Source organism: Bos javanicus, chromosome 22 (assembly GCF_032452875.1).
Source record: "Bos javanicus breed banteng chromosome 22, ARS-OSU_banteng_1.0, whole genome shotgun sequence".
NCBI lineage: Eukaryota > Metazoa > Chordata > Mammalia > Artiodactyla > Bovidae > Bos > Bos javanicus.
The window spans coordinates 58436769-58455133 of NC_083889.1; the positions used below are offsets into that span (position 1 = coordinate 58436769).

Sequence of the window (18365 nt, forward strand, 5' to 3'; positions counted from 1 at the left end):
GCGGGCGGGACGAGAGGCTGTCCCCCACCCATGCTCCGGAGACACTCCAGCTCCACGGGCGGCCAGGGGAGGCACAGATGCTGGGGGCTGTAAATCTGAGCGCGTAGGGGGCCAGGCTGGGGACACCCACAGGAGCAGGGGCCAAGGGGGCTCCGTGGGCACTGCTGAGCCTGTGCTCTGTCCAAAGGGGAAGCGGGGCTGCAGGCTCGGATATTATAACGATCCGAGAAAAACCTGAAATCTGGACACTTGAAAATGATTCTTGATCCGTCACTGTTGGTCACCTGGTGGATGATTTTAAACAGGATGGAGCCCAGCAGGACTCCCCTGCAGGGCAGACTGCACCCACGGAACACCCTCGCATGCACCCCCTGACCTGGACACCACAGCCTTCACCGCTGGGGGCCCTGCAGAGAGAAGCGGGGGCCTGGAGGAGCAGGGACATGGGCCCAGGAAAGACACAGGTCCCGGAAGACGGGGAGCAGAGCCAGCTTGGTCCCCACCATCTGAGAGAAAGGCTTTCCAGGCACCGCCGTGCTGTGCACCCTGGGCAAGTCTCCTGCCCTTGCTGAGCATAAGGATGGTTTCCGCCTACACCAGAACGGTCTCGGGCAAGAGGCCGGAGGCAGGTTTTGGCTGCTGACAGGGATGGGGGTCTTTCCCAGACAGACGTAACCCCCCAGGACCCCCACCAGCGTCATGGCTCCTGAACGTGAACTAAAGCATCTCCGACACCATTGGCTCGCTCTGCGCCCACACCGCCTCCAGACACGGAGGGGCTCCAGGTGATGCTCGCTGGGGGCACCATGCCCTGATGACCCTGCCTCACAGAGGGCGGGCCCGGCCTGCAGGGCAGACCCCTCCCCTGGGACGAGACCCAGACTGAGCGGGCTCACAGGTGAGAAAGGGACGCGCTTCCAGACCCTTTCCAGCCCCTTTGTGAAGGCAGCGTCACCGACACCCACACCCCTCCGTGGTTTCTGAGAGCAGGCCCACAACCTGGGCCACCCTCGCCCCGGCCTGGCTCCCCACGGCAGCCAGCGGAGGGCACTGCCTGCTGTCCTGGCTTCACCCGTGGCTGGAACAGGGGCTGTGAGTGAGAGGAGGCGTGTTAGGCGCTCATTCGTGTCCAACTCTTTGCGACCCCAGGGACTGTAGCCGGCCAGGCGCCTCTGCCCATGGGGATTCTCCAGGCAAGAATACTGGAGTGGGTTGCCGTGCTTTCCTACAGGGGATCTTTCCGACCCAGCTATCAAACCCAAGTCTCTTGCGTTGCAGGCAGTTTCTTTACCGTCTGAGCCACCAGCAGGGCTAACAGAAAGGTCCCACCGAGATACGAACTCGGATTGCTGGATTCAGAGTCTGGAGTGCTCACCATTACAGGGCAAGGCGGTCACAAGCCAAGACAGGCCACTCACGCGGGGTGACCCTCAGGGACAGAGGCGGTCAGAGCGGGGCCCAGGGGGGCCTCGGGCCCCTCCCCACACCTACTGGGTCGGATCTCTGGGGCCAGGTGGCAATCATAGGATCGGCGTGGTCCCAGGCCCCCAGGGCACCGGCTGCACACTCAGGTTTGGGAAGGCCCGCTCCAGGGGGTGCCGGGGCTGCAAGCACCCCTGGCATGTGGTGAGGCAGCGGTCTCAGCCGCTCCCCGTGCCACCAGCGGTCGCGGCAGCCGCACCTGCTCCCCGCTCTCTGCACAGCGGGGCCCAGCCCTGGACCGCCTCCCCCGTGCCGGGCCGCTCAGGTAGGCGGCGGGGACTCACCTTCACATGAGACGCCGTCCGCCATGATGGCGTAGCCGGGGAAGCAGGAGCACATGGCTGTGTCCCCGACGACCCTACAGACTTGCTTGCAGGGCCCGTTGTCTGCCAGGAGAGTGGGCGCGTTAGCCGCTCAGTCGGGTCTGACTCTTCGCGACCCCACGGACTGCGGCCCCACCAGGCTCCTCTGTCCCTGGGATTCTCCAGGCAAGGCTACCGGAGTGCGTTGCCGTGCCCTCCTCCAGGGGATCTTCCCGACCCAGGGATTGAGCCTGGCTCTCCTGTGCTGCAGAGACTCCTTACTGTCTGCCAGGAGACCAGCCGGCCCAGCACCCCTGGCTCCAGCCTACATGCGGAGGGGCCGGGAGCCGGGGAACCCCAGTCCCGACCCTTTCCACAAGGTCTCCCTCCCTGCTCAACCCCTGCTGGGGTCTGGGCTCTGCCACCATCACCCACCCCTCCCTCAAGTACCAGGGATGCCGGGGAGAAGGAGATGGGGAGGGAGGAGGGGAGGATGCAGAGAACTTCCCATGTGTCGCTGAATCCAGGCTGTACGGTGCCTGGGCAGGCGGGGATTCTACGCCCTCGGTTTTACAGAAACTGAGCCTAAAGGCAGCTGACGGGCCGTCCAGGGGCCACACACACTCGTCCCAGGCCGTGTCCCCCAGCTCACCTCTCACAGCGCAGACAGAGAGTTCAGCCAACCTCCCCGAGCAGAAGCACCCCTTGGCAGGGCCACCTTGCTCATGCCCAGCCCTGGAGGGCTCCCCGCCTGCCCGCGCCCGGGTTTACCTTGGCAGGTGTTGGGCTGCGGCACGGGCAGCGCGATGGTGTTGGGGGCCACCTGGGCAGACTCGGGCCTCTGTGCAGACTCTTCGGCGGCCTCTGGCTTGGGGGGGCCGCCTTCTGTCACAGACAGGGCAGACAAGCGAGGGGGTCTCATGTCTGCAGTCAACCTCAGGCCCTTACAGGTGTCACTCGGGGCACTCAAGTGGGGAAGGGTCATTTCACACACACACCCCGCACCCCCAACCCCAAGGCAGAGGAAACGGAGGCTCAGGGAGGAACACATTTCAGGCAAGATCCATCTCGCAGCTGATCAGAGTTGGGGGCAGGGAGGGGAAAGGGTCTCTAGACTCAGATGACTCTACCCTGGAAGCTGGCAGGGAGAAAGTCCTCCTGGACAGGGTGCTGGGGCCTGACCTCCACAGGCCCAGGGCTGGGGACACAGTCTGGGGACATGGGGGCCTCCTCTATGGACCAGGTCCTGGCCCTGAGCTTGAATCCAGCTCGGGGTGCTGGGGCTCCCCTGTAGATGGAGCTCCAGGAGGGAGCCATCTGCCTGGGCTCACAAACCGATCGCTCGGGACCCCTGGCAACTGTGGGTTCCTACCTGTGCATGGCGGAAGGGGCAGGACTAACCCCCATCCCAGGACCACCACGCCCTGCTGGCAGGGCCAGCCCCGCCCCCACCACCGGCCTCACCTGGGCGGCAGGTGCGGCCGTCATCCTGCAGCGAGAAGCCGGGGAAGCAGGCGCAGCGGTAGGAGCCCACGGTGTTGATGCACAGGTGCTGGCACAGCTCCCCCGGCAGGAGCAGGCACTCGTCCTGGTCGTCGCCCGGCAGGCTGTTGGGCAGCTCGGTCTCCGTGCCCAGCGACAGGGCCTCCCGGCTCGCTAACTCTGCCTCTGAAACTGGGGCGGGGGTCCATGCTCGTGATGAGAGCCAGGCTGGCCCCAGCGAGTGGCTGAGACCACACCACAGGCCCTCAGGAAATCTGATCAGGTCCTCCCCAGAACATTCCATGTGCTCAGCTGAGACAGCGTGATGTAGGATGGAGGGGCGGGTGGACGGAGGGGTGGATGGATGGAGGGGTGGGTGGACGGATGGATGGATGGATGAATGGATGGAGGGGTGGGTGGGTGGATGTGATGGATGGAGGGGTGGGTGGGTGGGCAGATGGATGGGTAGGTGGATGAGCAGGTAGATGAACAGGCTGATGGAGAGGTCAGTGTTTGGCTCAGTGGATGGATGGAGGGGTGGGTGGATGAGAGGATGAGGGAATGAGTGGTAGAAAGATGGACCAGGATTGGCGGGGGCTGGTTGAAACGGATGAGTGGATGGGGAGGAAGAAGTATGGATGTATAGGTGAAAAAGCAAATTGGAGGGTGGGTGGGCAGAGAGCAGAGGGAGATGAGTGGTTCGCAGTTGTGCAGAATGGATGGTTACATAGAAAAGCAAATGAGACCACCATCTTGAAAATAATAGGAGTCTATCATCGGAAGCCACAGAACTCTGTCCAGACCGGACCTTGGGAAGGTGACCAAGGTCCCCACAGAAGGCCAGAGGGCACCAGCCCTGTCTAGAAGCCCCAGCAGCTGCCCCTGTCACCCACTAGCCCCCACGCCTGGCTTGGGGAGCAGCACCCACCTCTCCGTGGTACGGCCTCAGGCTCTGGAGGCCGGCGGACCTCAGGCACAATGAGGGGGTCTTCGCCCTCACAGCAGGAGAGCATGACGTGGTTGCAGGGGTAGCCAAGGTTGGGGTTGGACTCGCACGACTGGCCCTCAGCCCGCACGCGGAGCCCCAGGCCGCAGCAGTCACAGCATTGCTGGAGAGAAACGGATGGTCGCTGCCCAGCCCACAGGCCTTCCCCACCTGCCTTCCACACGGCCTGAGGGCCCACGAGGCTCACTCCAGGCCCCCAGGCTCAGAGGAGGGGCTGATTTCACCCTCCTCTTTTTTCTTCTGCCCAGGACGTGCTATCCAGAGACAGACGTGCCACCTGTCCCCACGTCCTGTGTCTGGCTCAGCTAGTGCAAGTGTTTTTGAATAATTCATAAATGACTTCTTATGAAAAGAACTACAAGTTAACCCCTGTCCACGCCCATTAACTGCCCCCATATTTGCCAGCAGACTCCAATTCTATTCTGGTTGCCTAAAAGACAGCACTTCCCATGGCCCCTTGAAGTTAGAGATAGGAGTCGCTGGGTAAAGCTTTCAGGAGAGCTCCTAACTGGGGTTAACTCAACTTGAAAACACATCTCTTTACATTCCTACTTCCTCCTTTCTGGAACAGATGTGATGGCTGGAGCTCTAGCAGCTATCCTGTGTCATGAGGTGACCTTAAAGTTGGAAACTACAAGCTAAAAAGGATCAAGCAGAAATACAGAAGCTTAGGTGCTCAAAGATATTTTTAGATTCACTGTGCCAGCCTGCCTGCCTCCAAAATCAAAGCCTTTAATTTGTTTAAACTACTGTGGCAGACGGATTGCAATAAAAGCCCCGGTTGTTCACTCTTCACTGTCTCCTGTCTTCGCAGTGTGATAGTGCTGATTCTCCACTGAAAGAGAGGGTTCGTTTCCCAGTCTCTTGATTGTGCCTCATGACTCGCTTCAGCCAACAGGAGGAGACAGAATTGACGGGGTGGTCTTCTGGCCACAAAAGGCCTCGCACACCTCTGCTTCCTGTGTTGGAGACCTGCCCAGCCACTACCTGAACAAGCCCAAGCTAGCCCGCTGGACAGTGGGACCGCACGGAGCAGAGAAACATTGTCCCAAGTGACGGCCATCCTAGATCTAGCCAGCAAAGCCACTGGCTTAGAGCAGCCACACACGGACCAGAGAAGAAAAAGAAAGCCCTGTGAGGGCAGGGGGTCTCGTGTGAGCCATTTCCGTGTTGTTAACACACGACGCAGGGCCCGACACACACTGGTGTTCCGTCCATATTCCCGAATGAATGGGTCCGAGGGAAACTGGCGTGCCTCCTATGTGGGTGCAGGGCCGCCCCCAGGAGTGAGCCCCACAGCCCGCCCGCTCCCTCTGCCCTCAAGGACTTGCAGGCTCGGGCCGCGCGCCCGGGGCAGCTTGCCTTGTACAGGGAGACGCCGCAGGTGTCGCTGTCCTCGTCCCCGCAGGCCTCGCCCTCCTTGGCGCCCAACACGCCGGCCATGCAGCTCTTCTCCTTCAAGTAGGACACGCAGCACTGCTTCTGGGCCGTCCTGCAACAGAGCCGCGCCTCAGCCCCACCGAGCACCCCGTCCTCCAGGGCCCCCGCTTTCCCAGCGGAGGACGCTCGGCTCAGGGAAGGAAAGCCCCGCCGAGCTCCACCGCGGGCGGGGTCCCTGCTGGCACCGGGGCAGCAGCCAGACGGCACGTCCCCACCGAGCGAGATGAGCTCTGTTCTCAGCCTAACCAGGATGACTCAGGCCTGGGCCCCACAGGGCTCCGGGCTCGGCGTCCCTGACCAGTGGGGGTCAGGGTCCCTGGTCCTGCCTCCAGTAACCATAGGCGTGAGAGAGCCGACAGACCAGAACCCAAGACGGGGGGATGAAAAGTCAGGCTTCAGCCTCACTAGAGGAAGGCCATGTCCCAGCAAGGGCCACCCGGTGACAGAAATGGCTACCTATGAAGTAGTGAGGTTCCCATCACAGGAGGGATACAAGCAAGCACTAGACTGCTAGGTTCACGACTCATGAATACTGCACACCCTAACTCCTAGGCAGCCCAAGAGCCAAGGGATGAGGCTAGAATTTGCATATTTCTAACAGAGGGCTTTCCAGGTGGCTTAGTGGTTAAAGTACCCGCCTGCCAATGCAAGAGAGGTAAGAGACCCGGGTTCGACCCCTGGGTCGGGGAGATCCCCTGGAGGAGGGCATGGCAACCCACTCCAGTATTCTTGCCTGGAGAATCCTATGGACAGAGAAGCGAGATGGGCTACTACAGTCCGTGGGGTCACACACAGTGGGACACGACTGAGCGGCTCAGCACGCAGCAGAGACATGGGGGGTGGACAGCAGGGAAGTGCGTGTGCCAGAAGAGCAGGCAGATTCTTTACCATCTGAGCCACTGGGACAGTAGGAAGCACGGGATCTAACACAGCCCAATGTCCAACGAGCTGTGTGGCTTGGGGTGAACCATACGCCCTCTCTGAACCTTATGTAGAAAGAGGAGCAGGCTGGATGAGATGGTGCGTCCCAGGAATAGAGGGGGTGTGTGTCTGAGAGGACGTCCCCTGGGCCTGGCACAGGGAGGGAGTGGGTAAAAAAGCTTCCTTTGCTGAGAACAGCGTCAGAAGGAGCGATCAAGGCTCAGAGCCGAGCAGGGCCCAGAGCAGCACCTGGTCAGAGAAGCAGCCAGCTGTTCCCGGCTGACGGCGGGTCCGTCACCTGCTCCCAGCTGCCCACTTCTGACCGGTCAGCCGCTTAGTCTGCACGGTGGGCTGGCTGTCAGGGCCAGTCGGGAGCTCTCACACCTGGAGAGCACCTGCGGGCACCTGACGTGTGCAGCGGGCTCCCGGGGCAGCGCAGGGTCCGGGGCTGGGGACACGGGGCGGGCACCTGACGTGTGCAGCGGGCTCCCGGGGCAGCGTGGGGTCCGGGGCTGGGGACACGGGACGCGGAGCCGGCTCCGCCTACCTGCATGCGTCGCCCTCGGCGCCGCTCTCGGGGATGTCCAGACACTCGTCGCTGTCGATGGCCCACTGCTGCCCGGCCGCACAGCATGTCTCGATCAGGTCCTTCGTGGACACTGTGGGCAGCAACGCGGGCAGAGTCAGTGCCTGGAGGGGGCCCGCGGTGCCCAGGCGTGCAGGCCCGGCAGGTACGGAGGCTGCCGGCACCTGGCCAGATCCCCGTCCATCGCTGGGCAGCGGCCTCGCCCACCTGCTGCCGACCACGCGGGCTGCTAGCCCGCAGCTCGCAGGCACGACCGTCTCTGCAGAGCTGCCTGGGCGGGCAAGTCCAGCCGGGGGGAGCCGGCCAGGCGGGGTTCACAGACGCACTCCATCTCCAAGGGGACAGCCCAGTGGGACCGGAGTATCATCAGCTCCTTCCCTGGTCCCCTCCCTGGGCAGTTTCACCGAACGAACCACAAAGTGCCCAAGAACCTCCGACCCAGACTCTGCCTCTGAGGGACCAGATAAGACACCAACACATGAGCAGTGGCATCATCATCGGGGAAAGTTCTTGGGGAGGATGGGTGTGATGACTGTGGAGGGCGGGAGGAGCTGGGGCTTGGGAGAAGGTCTTAAAGGCACGGACCACAGGTTAAAACATGGATGCCTTTTCCTACCTCAGAATTAACATTCTCTGAATAACCAAGAACTCCGTGGACAAATACAGCAGACTGTTGACAGGTTAGGAGGTGTTTTTGGAACGTCTATACTGACAAAGAGTTGTTACTGAGAAATACAGTAACCTCCTAGAAATAAACATGAAAAAAATCAACCCCCAAAATAGAGTATCTGTGAAACCAGAAAATGGGCAACAGTGATGAATGCCAGGCACAGGCGGGAGCCCTGGTGCCCTGGGCGCGGGAGAGGTGACCGCAGCAGCCAGTCCGGGTGGAGACCTGGCCCCTCGGACACAGTTAGGCGCATCAGCGTCCCGGGCCCAGCGGTCCTGCTCCCGGTGTCTACGGCAGGACAGTCATCATCGCACGGACCCACATTCCAGCAGCTCGAGGACGCTCACTTCAGTGAGGCTTATGCCAGTGGTGAGGAGGCAGCCGGAGTGCTCATCACTGCGGGAGTCGTGGACGGAACGTGGGGACGTCCTCCACGGAGGGCCCCACGGCCGTCAGAAGCAGCAGGCGAGATGTCTGCACAACACTGAACCTGGACACAAACACGCACGGCAACCAGCAGCAGCAGGGATCAGAGCACTGGGCGGGAACGGCACTGAGAAGACTGCGTGCAAATCACAAGTGTACGCTGTGCAGGAACACAGAAAAGCAAAAAAGCAATCCAGACAGACAGACGGAGGGAGAGGTGGCCCTGGGGAAAGAGGATCAGTTCAGTTCAGGCCCTCAGTCGTGTCCAGCGCTTTGCGACCCCGTGGACTGCAGCACGCCAGGCCTCCCTGTCCATCCCCAACTCCCAGAGCTTGCTCAAACTCATCTTCATCGAGTCGGTAATAAACAGGAATAAATAAATAAAACGAGAGAGTCTTGCTAAGATGATAAGGAACCAGGAAATGAGGGAGGTAATTGATGCAACCATTTGCCTCCGCAGTCTGAAAACAAATGACATTCAAAGACGAAGCGTAACTTGGATGCCTATGTACGTGCTGAGGGGCAGCACAGCTTCACAGAATAACGTCGTACCTGGGTCCACAACTCGGGGCTGCCATGCACAGTCATCTCTCTTCCCTGAAGACTCAGAGCCCTGCTCTGTTATGCAGACCCACAGCTGCACAGCTGCCAAAGCCTATGAGGACCTCTAAATGTCCTTGAGCAGTTCACAGAACCCAGCAGCGCTGAGGAAGAAAGGCATCAGGACACATCAGCAGCCTGCAAGGTTCTGGCAACGGAGAGCTCACTAAGAACCATCTGCGTCATTGGCGTAGCGTGCATTTCAAGTCACCGAGCTTTCCTGAGTTTCAATTTCCCTTCTGAAAGCAGGGGCAGTAGGCTTTGACATCAACCTGAAGGCTGTTCTGAGGCACCAGGAGGCATGCAAAACATTCCTGAAAATCAGTGTCTACCAAAACGAGTAACAAACATCACGCCCAGTGGTGAAACAGCAGACAGTGCCCCACTGCAGGCAGAAAAGTATCCACTAATCCTCCTGTTTAACGCTGTCTGAGAGATGCCAGCAGATACAATAAAGCAAGAAAAAGAAAAGAGGCGGCAGAAACATTAGAAAAGAAGACATGACTGTCGTTCCCTGCAGATGTTATGGTTTCATTTCTCTACAAAGTCCAAAGGAATCAATGTTGACACAGTACTAAAATGAATACTAATTATTATTATTTGGTAGAAAAAATCAACACATACAAATTAGTGGCTTTACCATACACCAGCAACAATTAAATAGAAAAGGTAAAAGAAAAGAAGTTCCATACTAAAAAGAAACCTGGAAATAAATCTATGGTAAACACACTAAATCTATGTGAAGAAAAAAATCGCCTAATAGGTAAGAGCCAGCTCATTGGAAAAGACCTTGATTGAAGGCCAAAGGAGAAGGGGGGCAGCAGAGGATGAGACGGCTGGATAGCATCACCAACTCAAAGGACATGAATTTCAGAAAATTCCAGGAGACAGTGGGGGACAGAGGAGCCTGGCGTGCTGTAGTCCAGGGGGTCGCAAAGAGTCGGACACGACTTAGTGACTGAACAACCACCATAGATATAACCATATACTTTGTTAGAAACGTACAATATGTATTTAGATGAGAAGATTAAATACCTTAAAGACGTCCATTTTCCTTTACTTAATCTACAGCTTCAGGGGAATCCCCGAGATCCAAAACAGCTCGTCATGAAATGTATCAAGTTGATTCTAAAATTCACCGCAAAGAGGATATGTCTTAAGAATACCCAAGAAAATCCATGAAAAGAAATAAAGAGGAGCACACCTTAAAGTTTTAATAATTAAAAAGACAAAGAGATGAATGCAACAAAATAAAATTCAGAAACAGAACTATGTGTACGTGGGTATTTAGTATACGATAAAGGTGGCATTCATACCCAGTGGGGAAAGGACTGAATATCTGGTGTTGGTATCTACCCCACATCACACACAAAAATAAATTCCACATCTATAAGGGCAGTATTAGAAGAAAACCTAAGGAAATAACTTTCGGATAAAGAGAGGCTTCTTCAGAAATAAAATCCACTGAATTAAACTGGACTCTTACCTCACACCATATACCAAAATCAACTCAAAACGATTTACTCAAACCATACAACTCCTAGAAGAAACCACAGAGGGAAAAGATCCTTAACAGTGGTCTTCGCAACAAATTTTTGGTAATGACGCCAGAAGTGCAGGCAACAGCAGCAAACGTCAACAGACGGTACTACGTCAAACTGAAAAGACTCTTTGCAGCCAAAGAAGCAGTCAAGAAAATGAAGACAATCTATGAAGTGGGAGAACACAGCTGAAAACCAGGTATGTGATAAGAGGGTTAACAAGAATATATAAAGAACCCATACAAGTCAACAGCAAACCAAAAATTATTTTCACGGTAGGCAAAGGACTAAAAGAGACGTTTTTCTAGAGACATGTGAGTGGCCAGAGGTGTGACAAGGCGCTAACATCACTCGTCATCAGAGAAACGGAGTCAAACCACGACGCGCTACCGCCTCACAACGGGCAGGACGGCTGTCACGTCACCCAGACGACAAGAGACAGCAGGTGTTGGTGAAGCTGCGGAGAAAAGGGAGAACCCTCCTACGCTGCTGGTGCGGATGCAAGCTGGGGCAGCCACTGTGGGCAGTGTGGGGGCTCCTCAGAACATTAAGGGCAGAACTCGCATCTACCCCACTTCTGGGCATTTATCTGAAGGAAACAAGAGCACAAACTCAAAAACATGCGTGCGTCCCTATGTGCACAGAAGCACTGTTTATAGAAGCCAAGACGCAGCAGCAACCTGAGTGTCCATCGACAGTGAATAAAGCACCACACACACGCCACACATACACACACACACACACACACACACACACACACACGAGTATTACTCAGCCATAAACAAGAAGGGAATCCTACCATCTGCAACAACGGGGTGCACCTTGAGAGCATTACGCTAAGTGAAATACGTCCGATGGAGAAAGAGAAATACTGTAATATTACTTACATATGGAATCTAAAAGAGCCAAGCTCACAGAAAGAGTAGAATGGTCGCCGAGAACTGGGGTGGGTGGCGAGGCGAGGTGAGCAGTTAGAGGAACGGAGAGGTGTTGGTCAAAGGACGCAAGCTTCCGGTTACACGACGAGTAGGTCCCAGGACCTAATGCGGAGCACGGTGCCTACAGTTACCTGCGCTGTGCTACGCACTTGAACACCCCATGAGAGATCTGAAACGTTCTCAGCACAAACAAGAACAAAAACGAGACCTATACGAGCCGACGGGTGTGTGAACCAACCTAGCTGTAATCATCACTTCACTGTTTATGTGTATATCAAAGCATCATATCGTACACCTTAAATCTACACAATATTATACAGCAGTTATATCTCAATAATCAAACCAGTCAATCCTAAAGAAAGTCAATCCTGAATATTCACTGGAAGGACTAACGCTGAAGCTCCAATACTTTGGCCACCTGATGCAAAGGGCCGACTCACTTGAAAAGACCCTGATGCTGGGAAAGATTGGAGGCAGGGGGAGAAGGGGATGACAGAGGATGAGATGGCTGGATGGCATCACCGACTCAATGGACATGGGTTTGGGTGAACTCAGGGAGATAGTGAAGGACAGGGAAGCCTGGCATGCTGCGGTTCGTGTGGTCACAAAGAGTTGGACACGACTCACAGACTGAACAACAGTTAAACATCTCAATAGAGCTAGGGGAAAAAAGAAAATACAATTCACAAGCAAAAAGGAAAACCTTAATCCAAGCAACTGGATAAAAGCTGAAAACACCCGATGGTAAAACACGGCCCCCGATCTTATCACATCACTCACTTTCCAGTCTCCGCACAGCGCGTATCACTATGTGAGACCCTCCTGTTATTTATGAGCTTACTTTTTCACTTGTCTGTTTCGTCCCCTCAGGGTAGGGGCCTGAGTCTCTGTGGCCCCTGAGAGTGACGCCACCACCCACACTTAATCCTCTCCCGTCCCACTCCAGGCACGTGGGAGTCTCGCCTTGCTTGAACACCTCTGGTGGTGGGGAGCTCACTCTATCCAGGCAGCTTGTCCCTTTCCGTTCAGCTCAGCACACAACGTCCTTTCTTTCACTGGACTGAATTCTTTCTTCCTAAGCCTTCTCCAAGACGGCCTTAAAGATTAGCAGATTGCAACAGACCCCTGGGGCTCAGCCAGATGGCAGGAGATGGGTGCCGTATCAGGGTAACACCATCGGCTGGAATGTGCTGAGTGCCGGCCAGGAGCCAGGTGGGAGCCAGGCGCTTTGATCTCCACAGGCATTTATGAGGGGTGGGAACCGCTGTCAGGCCCACTCGAGATCAGGCGGGGAGCTGGACGTCCCACACCTCAACTTCCCATCTCCAGCCTCAGCTTCTCCACTTGGGCGCCGGGGTGGCTTGATGCAGCCGATCCTGGAGGCCCTGTCTGAGAATCTCAGCGCCAGCCCGGGAGGAGGCTCTCTGCCCTGTGGACGGAGCAGGCTCCCTTCCTGCCCCCGCCCCCCCAGCAGACGCCAGGTCCCAGCCTGCACTTGGCAGCCTTCCCACCATTCTGTCCTAGTCTTCCCCACGCTGGCTTCCCCCCTTTCTCAGACAAAGGAACTCAGGGGCATGACCCCTGAGGCTGGGAGGGCCACCCACTTGGAGCGGGTGGGGGATCAGCTCGGGACCAAGCCTGGCACTGCCCGGTACTGTCCACAGCGCGGGAGCAGGAGGCAGGGCCAGCAAAGACCACCAGGTGTGGACTCCGGCTCCTCGTCCAGACCCAGCACCCCCAGGACCCCCGCCCCACCCATCACCCCCTCTGAGGTCGCAAGCTTCGCCTCTCGGGCTCTTTTTAAGCTCCTGGGCACCAAGCCCACAGAGTTCTGGCCCCAGGGCTCTTCCGTGCGTCCACACCCTGGTTGGCTGAGCTCGTCTGGGCTTGCTCCTGCACATGTGTTTGAGTGACCAGCCCGGGGCACCCTCTGGCGCTCCCACGGCCAAGGTCTGTCCAGTAACTGACTTTCCCCAGACCACGTCTCCCCGGGTCGTCCCTGCGCTAACCTCAGGACCCTCCTGGACTCCCCAGCCCCTGCCCCCTACCCTCAGTGACCTCTGTTCTGCTTCCTGTCTCTGAATTTGTGGCCAAGAGAAGGTGGACACGCGGGCAGGTCCATGTGGTGCAAAGGGGCACGCGGCACACCATGCCCCACGAAGACACGGCAAACCGCAGAGACACGGCCTCGAGGGAGCAGCCGTCATGGCCAGACACTGAGCTTCCTCTCAGGGGAAGCTCCAACCCACAGAAGGGCAGAGCGCCTTCTGAGGCGATGATGCTGTCACGAACACGAGGCGCTCATGCCTGCAGAAGTGAGGATGGTGGTGACCGGGCAGGCGGCCGCAGCCTCTGCCCCCACGGCTGGTGCTGTGGTAGGTGGTACCCACCTCGAGCCCTTCCGCCACCGTCCAGCAAGTGCCCCATGCTCCTCTACGCACAAATACCCCATAACAAAGGCATTACTGGAAAAGATCATCTGGCTAGAAAATTCTCAGACTGAAGATGCAAAGAGTCCTGAACAACTTTGTCCCTAAAAGTGCCACAAGCAAGACACCAAAGGCCAAGTGTGATAGGATTCTACTTACAGAGGATTCTACTTACACAGAGGATTCTACTTACATAGGATTCTAGTGACAGAGAGAGAAAGCAGAGGAGAGGTTACTGAGGGCAGCGGGCAGGGACGGGGGGGTTAGTGTTTCACGGGGACAGAGGTTCCGTTTGGGAAGAAGAGAATACGCTCGGGAGCTGGACGGTGGGGAGGGTGGTGATGGTTACATAACAGGGTGGGCGTACCTAGCGCCACGGATGTGTACGTTTAAAACCAGTTACAACTCCGAGTGCTACGCTACGTGCTGTTAACCACAACAGGGAGAAAATAAGGCACACAGCGCAGAAACAGAGGGGTGATGTAGCGCCTCCCCTCTGAGAAATCTAACAGCTCACAGGTCACAGCGGGCACTCACATGCAAGTCCTGGATACCAGCTGCCCCGGAACGTGAGACAGCGAAGATGCAGGCCCAGCCAGCCCCGCCGACAGGGCAGCGATGAAACAGCTGGTGTCATGACCGCCGCATCGCACACGAGTGTCAAAAAGGACGCGCTCGGTGTGAGATCTTCATGCAACTCCGTGCAACAATTTCCCAACAGACGACAAAGAGCAAAGAAGACAGGCTTCACGCTGAGCAGCGTCTAGTAAGCCACTGCCGACCTCTTCAAACCTGGAGGAGGAAATAGCACCCTACTCCAACATTCCTGCCTGTCAAAATCCCATGGACAGAGGAGCCTGGTGGGCTACAGTCCGTGGGGTCGCCGAGAGTCAGGCACGAGTCAGCAGGACCTTTCCAAAGGGACACAGGCACATACACGGAGGGTTTCAGGAGGGGGTAGCAGTGCGTGCCCAGCGAGGGCCCGGCCCTGGCGGGGAGGCAGCACCCCGTCATTCACTGTTGGCCTCCTTTGTACTTTTTATGTCTTTTCCTTATCGCAGGCAGGTATTGCCTATTGAAGAAAAGTACTGTTATAAAAAAGACCCTGAGCTTCTGGGGACTCTAACCTCCTTTGATCACAGGAAACGGGGGGGCCCAGAACAATCCAGCCCGGAGGCCGTGACCCCTCCAGAGGGTGCCCTCTCCCAGACATCAGAGCCCTAGAGAATGGCGGCTTTGGAAATGCTGCAGAAAAATGTCCACCTGCAGGGTGATGGGCGGCCACCGCCACCAGCGCCCTGTTTGGTCAGGATGTTTGCGGGGCCTGAGCAAACAGCCCGGGGAACGCTGAGGCGCCGGTGCTCCGTGCTCTTGGGGGGAGGGGTCACCTGCAGGCCCTGGCTGCGCCTGGACGCCTTTCACAGTGACTGGAAGATGGGCAGACAAGCGAGACTCTGAGCGCTGTCTTCCCGCCCCAGGATCCCGGACACGATGGCTGAGAACCAGCAGGAGTGGCTGGGCTGAGCCCAGCTGCCAGGCCCAGGCCATCCAGCCTCTCAGAGAGGCCTCCATCCCTCCCCCAGGGCAGGAGGCCCCCAGCACCGCCGCCCCTCACAGCCCCTCTGACCGCCTAGCTTCCCTGTGGGGGGTGCGCACTGACTCCCTCCCCCGACCTGAGTCAGCACCCTGCCCACCTGCCGACTACCCCAGCATGACCTGGGAGGTGCCTGGCCACCCTGGCTCACTGGCTAGATCGCCGCCTACCCCAGCCTGACCTGGGAGGTGCCCGGCCACCCTGGCTCACTGGCTAGATCGCCGCCTACCCCAGCCTGACCTGGGAGGTGCCCGGCCACCCTGGCTCACTGGTAGATCTCTGGCCTGGTGGGCGCCAGCTTGCAGCCACAGCACCGTCCCTCCAGGTACAGGACAAGGTCCCATCCCCAGCCCCGTTTTAGAGGTGAGCAGACAGCAGCCCCAACCACACGCCCAGCCAGGGGTAGTCAGGCAGCCAGACGGCAAAAGTTCCCAAGGGACTCCAGTAACTCAGGGCAGTGTGCAAAGACAGCTTGACCATGGAACAGAAAAGAGAGATCAGAAAAAACCTACTCACACGCACCAGATCCTGACTAAGGAGACTGCAGTGGGTAGGCTTGGGGGCTGGCGGGGAGACGGGCTTCTCAACACCCAGACTGGGGGCAACTGAATATCCATTTGAATCAAGACAGTATGGTACTGGCACAAAACCAGAGATACAGACAAGATGGAAAGCCAGAGATAAGCCCACACACCTGCGGGCACCTTATCTTTGACAAAGGAACCAAGAAGAGACAACGGGGGAATAGCCTCTTCAGTCAGTTGGTGCCGGGAAACTGGGCAGCTACGTGTAAGAGAATGAAATGAGAACGCTCCAACACCACACACAAAGATAAACTCAAAATGGATTAAAGACCTAAATGTAAGACCAGAAACTATAAAACTCTTAGCGGAAAACATAGGCAGAACACTCTGACGTAAATCACAGCAGGATCCTGTGTGACCCACCTCCCAGAGTAATGGAAATAAAAACAAAAATAAACAAGTGGGACCTGATGAAACCTAAAAGCTTTTGTACAGAGAAAGGAAGGAATTTTGACTCCTACTCACTTCACCCAGAGAAACAAACGAGATCTGATGTGGAAGGTGAAATAAGTTAAAAGATCTAGAATGTCACAAGGGAAAATATTTTCATGACTCCAGGGTAGACAAAGATTTCTTGAAAAGGGCAAAAAATACATTACCATAAAAATAAAGGTCAATAAAGTGCATTTCACGAAACTGAGAAGCCTTCATTCCTCAGAAGACAGCGTCTGCAATGTGCCGATCAGAAAAAGTCATCATGAGAGTGGAAAGAAAAGTCAGAGAATGAGATGAGGCATTTGTGACCCAGCTGAAGATGTATCCCCAGAACATCTCAAGAATTCCTAGGCCTGGCAAGACAAAGAAACCTAATTTAGAAACGGGCAAAGAACAACAAACTGTTCAACAGTAATATGAAAATGTGCTCAACGTCATCAGATGCGAGGGAATGCAAATTAAAGCCACCGTGAGATCCGGCTACATGGCCACCAGGTTGGCGATGATGAAACAGACAGACCACATCCAGTGTCGGCAGAGACGGGGACAGCTGGAGTCTTGCTCACGGCTGGTGGGGACAGAAACCGGTGACACTCTGGAAGACTGGCAGGGCTGGCCACAGCTCCGATGCAGCAATTCCTCTGCTGGGTGGACGCCCTTCGGAAACACACAGAATGTCCACAGCCACGGCATTCACTCACCAGAAACAGCCCGAACCTCCATCCACACCACGACAGATCAATGAACTATGATTTATCCCTACGACAGAGCAATAAAGAGCAGCATTTTAAAATGAATTACTGCTACATGCAGCAGTCTGGATGACTCTCAAACACATGGTCCTGAACTCAAGAAGTTAAACGCAAGCGAAACCGTATCATATGGTTCCCATTACACAGAATAAATTCAAAAATAGGCAGGAGTCATTGATAGCGATAAGTCAGCCTTGTGGCTCCATGGTGGGGGTGGGGCGGGGGGAGGGAGAGCAGAACCAGCCGAGAAGGGACACCAGGAAGAGTCTGGCCCACTCGAGATGTTCTGTGTCTTGATCCGGGTGGAGATGCCTGGAACCTACTAAGCTTTTTTTATGAAGATCCCTGTGCTTTACAGACATGATACTTTATAGAACTATATAGTAAGACATAAGAAAGTTTTAAGGGAGTACTATTAAATTAATCTAGATGAAAAGATGCTCCAGAGCCTCCATGGTATTAATAAAAGCTTTCAGAAAGAAGGAAATTCAAGAAATAAAACAACATGAACCGGAAAAGATCTCATCGTCCCTGATTAGATACTCCTTTACAAAAGGGACTGGAGGCAGCTCTCTGGGGACTGGCGGAGAAGTATGCACGCAGCAGGAGGGCGCTGCGACTGTTAGGTGGAGGACCACAGCATGTAGCAATGTACCCAGAGATGTCTTTATTTCTGTTGCAACATACTGTGCCAGACTCAACCGGGTCCATCACACACGCACGTGCACGCGGTAACTGAAACCAGAGAGAAAGAACAAGCCATGGACGGTTACGGGTCTGAGATTTCTTTCCCGAGCCCAAGCCGCTTAGAGGGTCGGTCCCAGCTACCTGGTGGGGGCTGGCGTAGCGGGTGGTACTTGAGATGCTGGTTGCCGTGGCTGGCAGAGCCGCAGTTACTTGCAGGCTCTACGGTGGGCTTTGTTGATGTGGACGGGCTGTGCCAGGCTTCCAGCCAGTCCTGGGAAGCTCTGGAAGGCGGTAGGGGGTGGTCGCATGACCAGCACAAGTCCTACCCTCCCGGCCTCCCAGGGAGTAGGGGTGTGGGTCTGTCGTGGGCATTTGAAAGAGCTAGGGCTGTTGGTACCCTCACTATCAATGAGAAGCCAACACCACGGGAAAAGAGAAAAGCGGCTTGTAGGAAAGCAGGCTGCCCTGATCGGGGCCATGCAGAGACTCC

General features: G+C 56.3%; 1 protein-coding gene across 2 annotated transcripts in view; it reads right to left on the minus strand.

Moving 5' to 3' along the window:
• The window catches only part of FBLN2 (fibulin 2), a 69583-nt gene that overhangs the window by 15951 nt on the left and 35267 nt on the right, over nt 1-18365 (minus strand). For both annotated transcript variants that reach the window (XM_061397240.1, XM_061397239.1), the window contains exons 3-8: nt 7181-7292; nt 5635-5764; nt 4195-4375; nt 3249-3458; nt 2556-2669; nt 1767-1868 (exon numbers count right to left, since the gene is read on the minus strand). In XM_061397240.1, coding sequence (XP_061253224.1) covers nt 1767-1868; nt 2556-2669; nt 3249-3458; nt 4195-4375; nt 5635-5764; nt 7181-7292 — 849 coding nt within the window. The remainder of the gene's footprint in view (nt 1-1766; nt 1869-2555; nt 2670-3248; nt 3459-4194; nt 4376-5634; nt 5765-7180; nt 7293-18365) is intronic.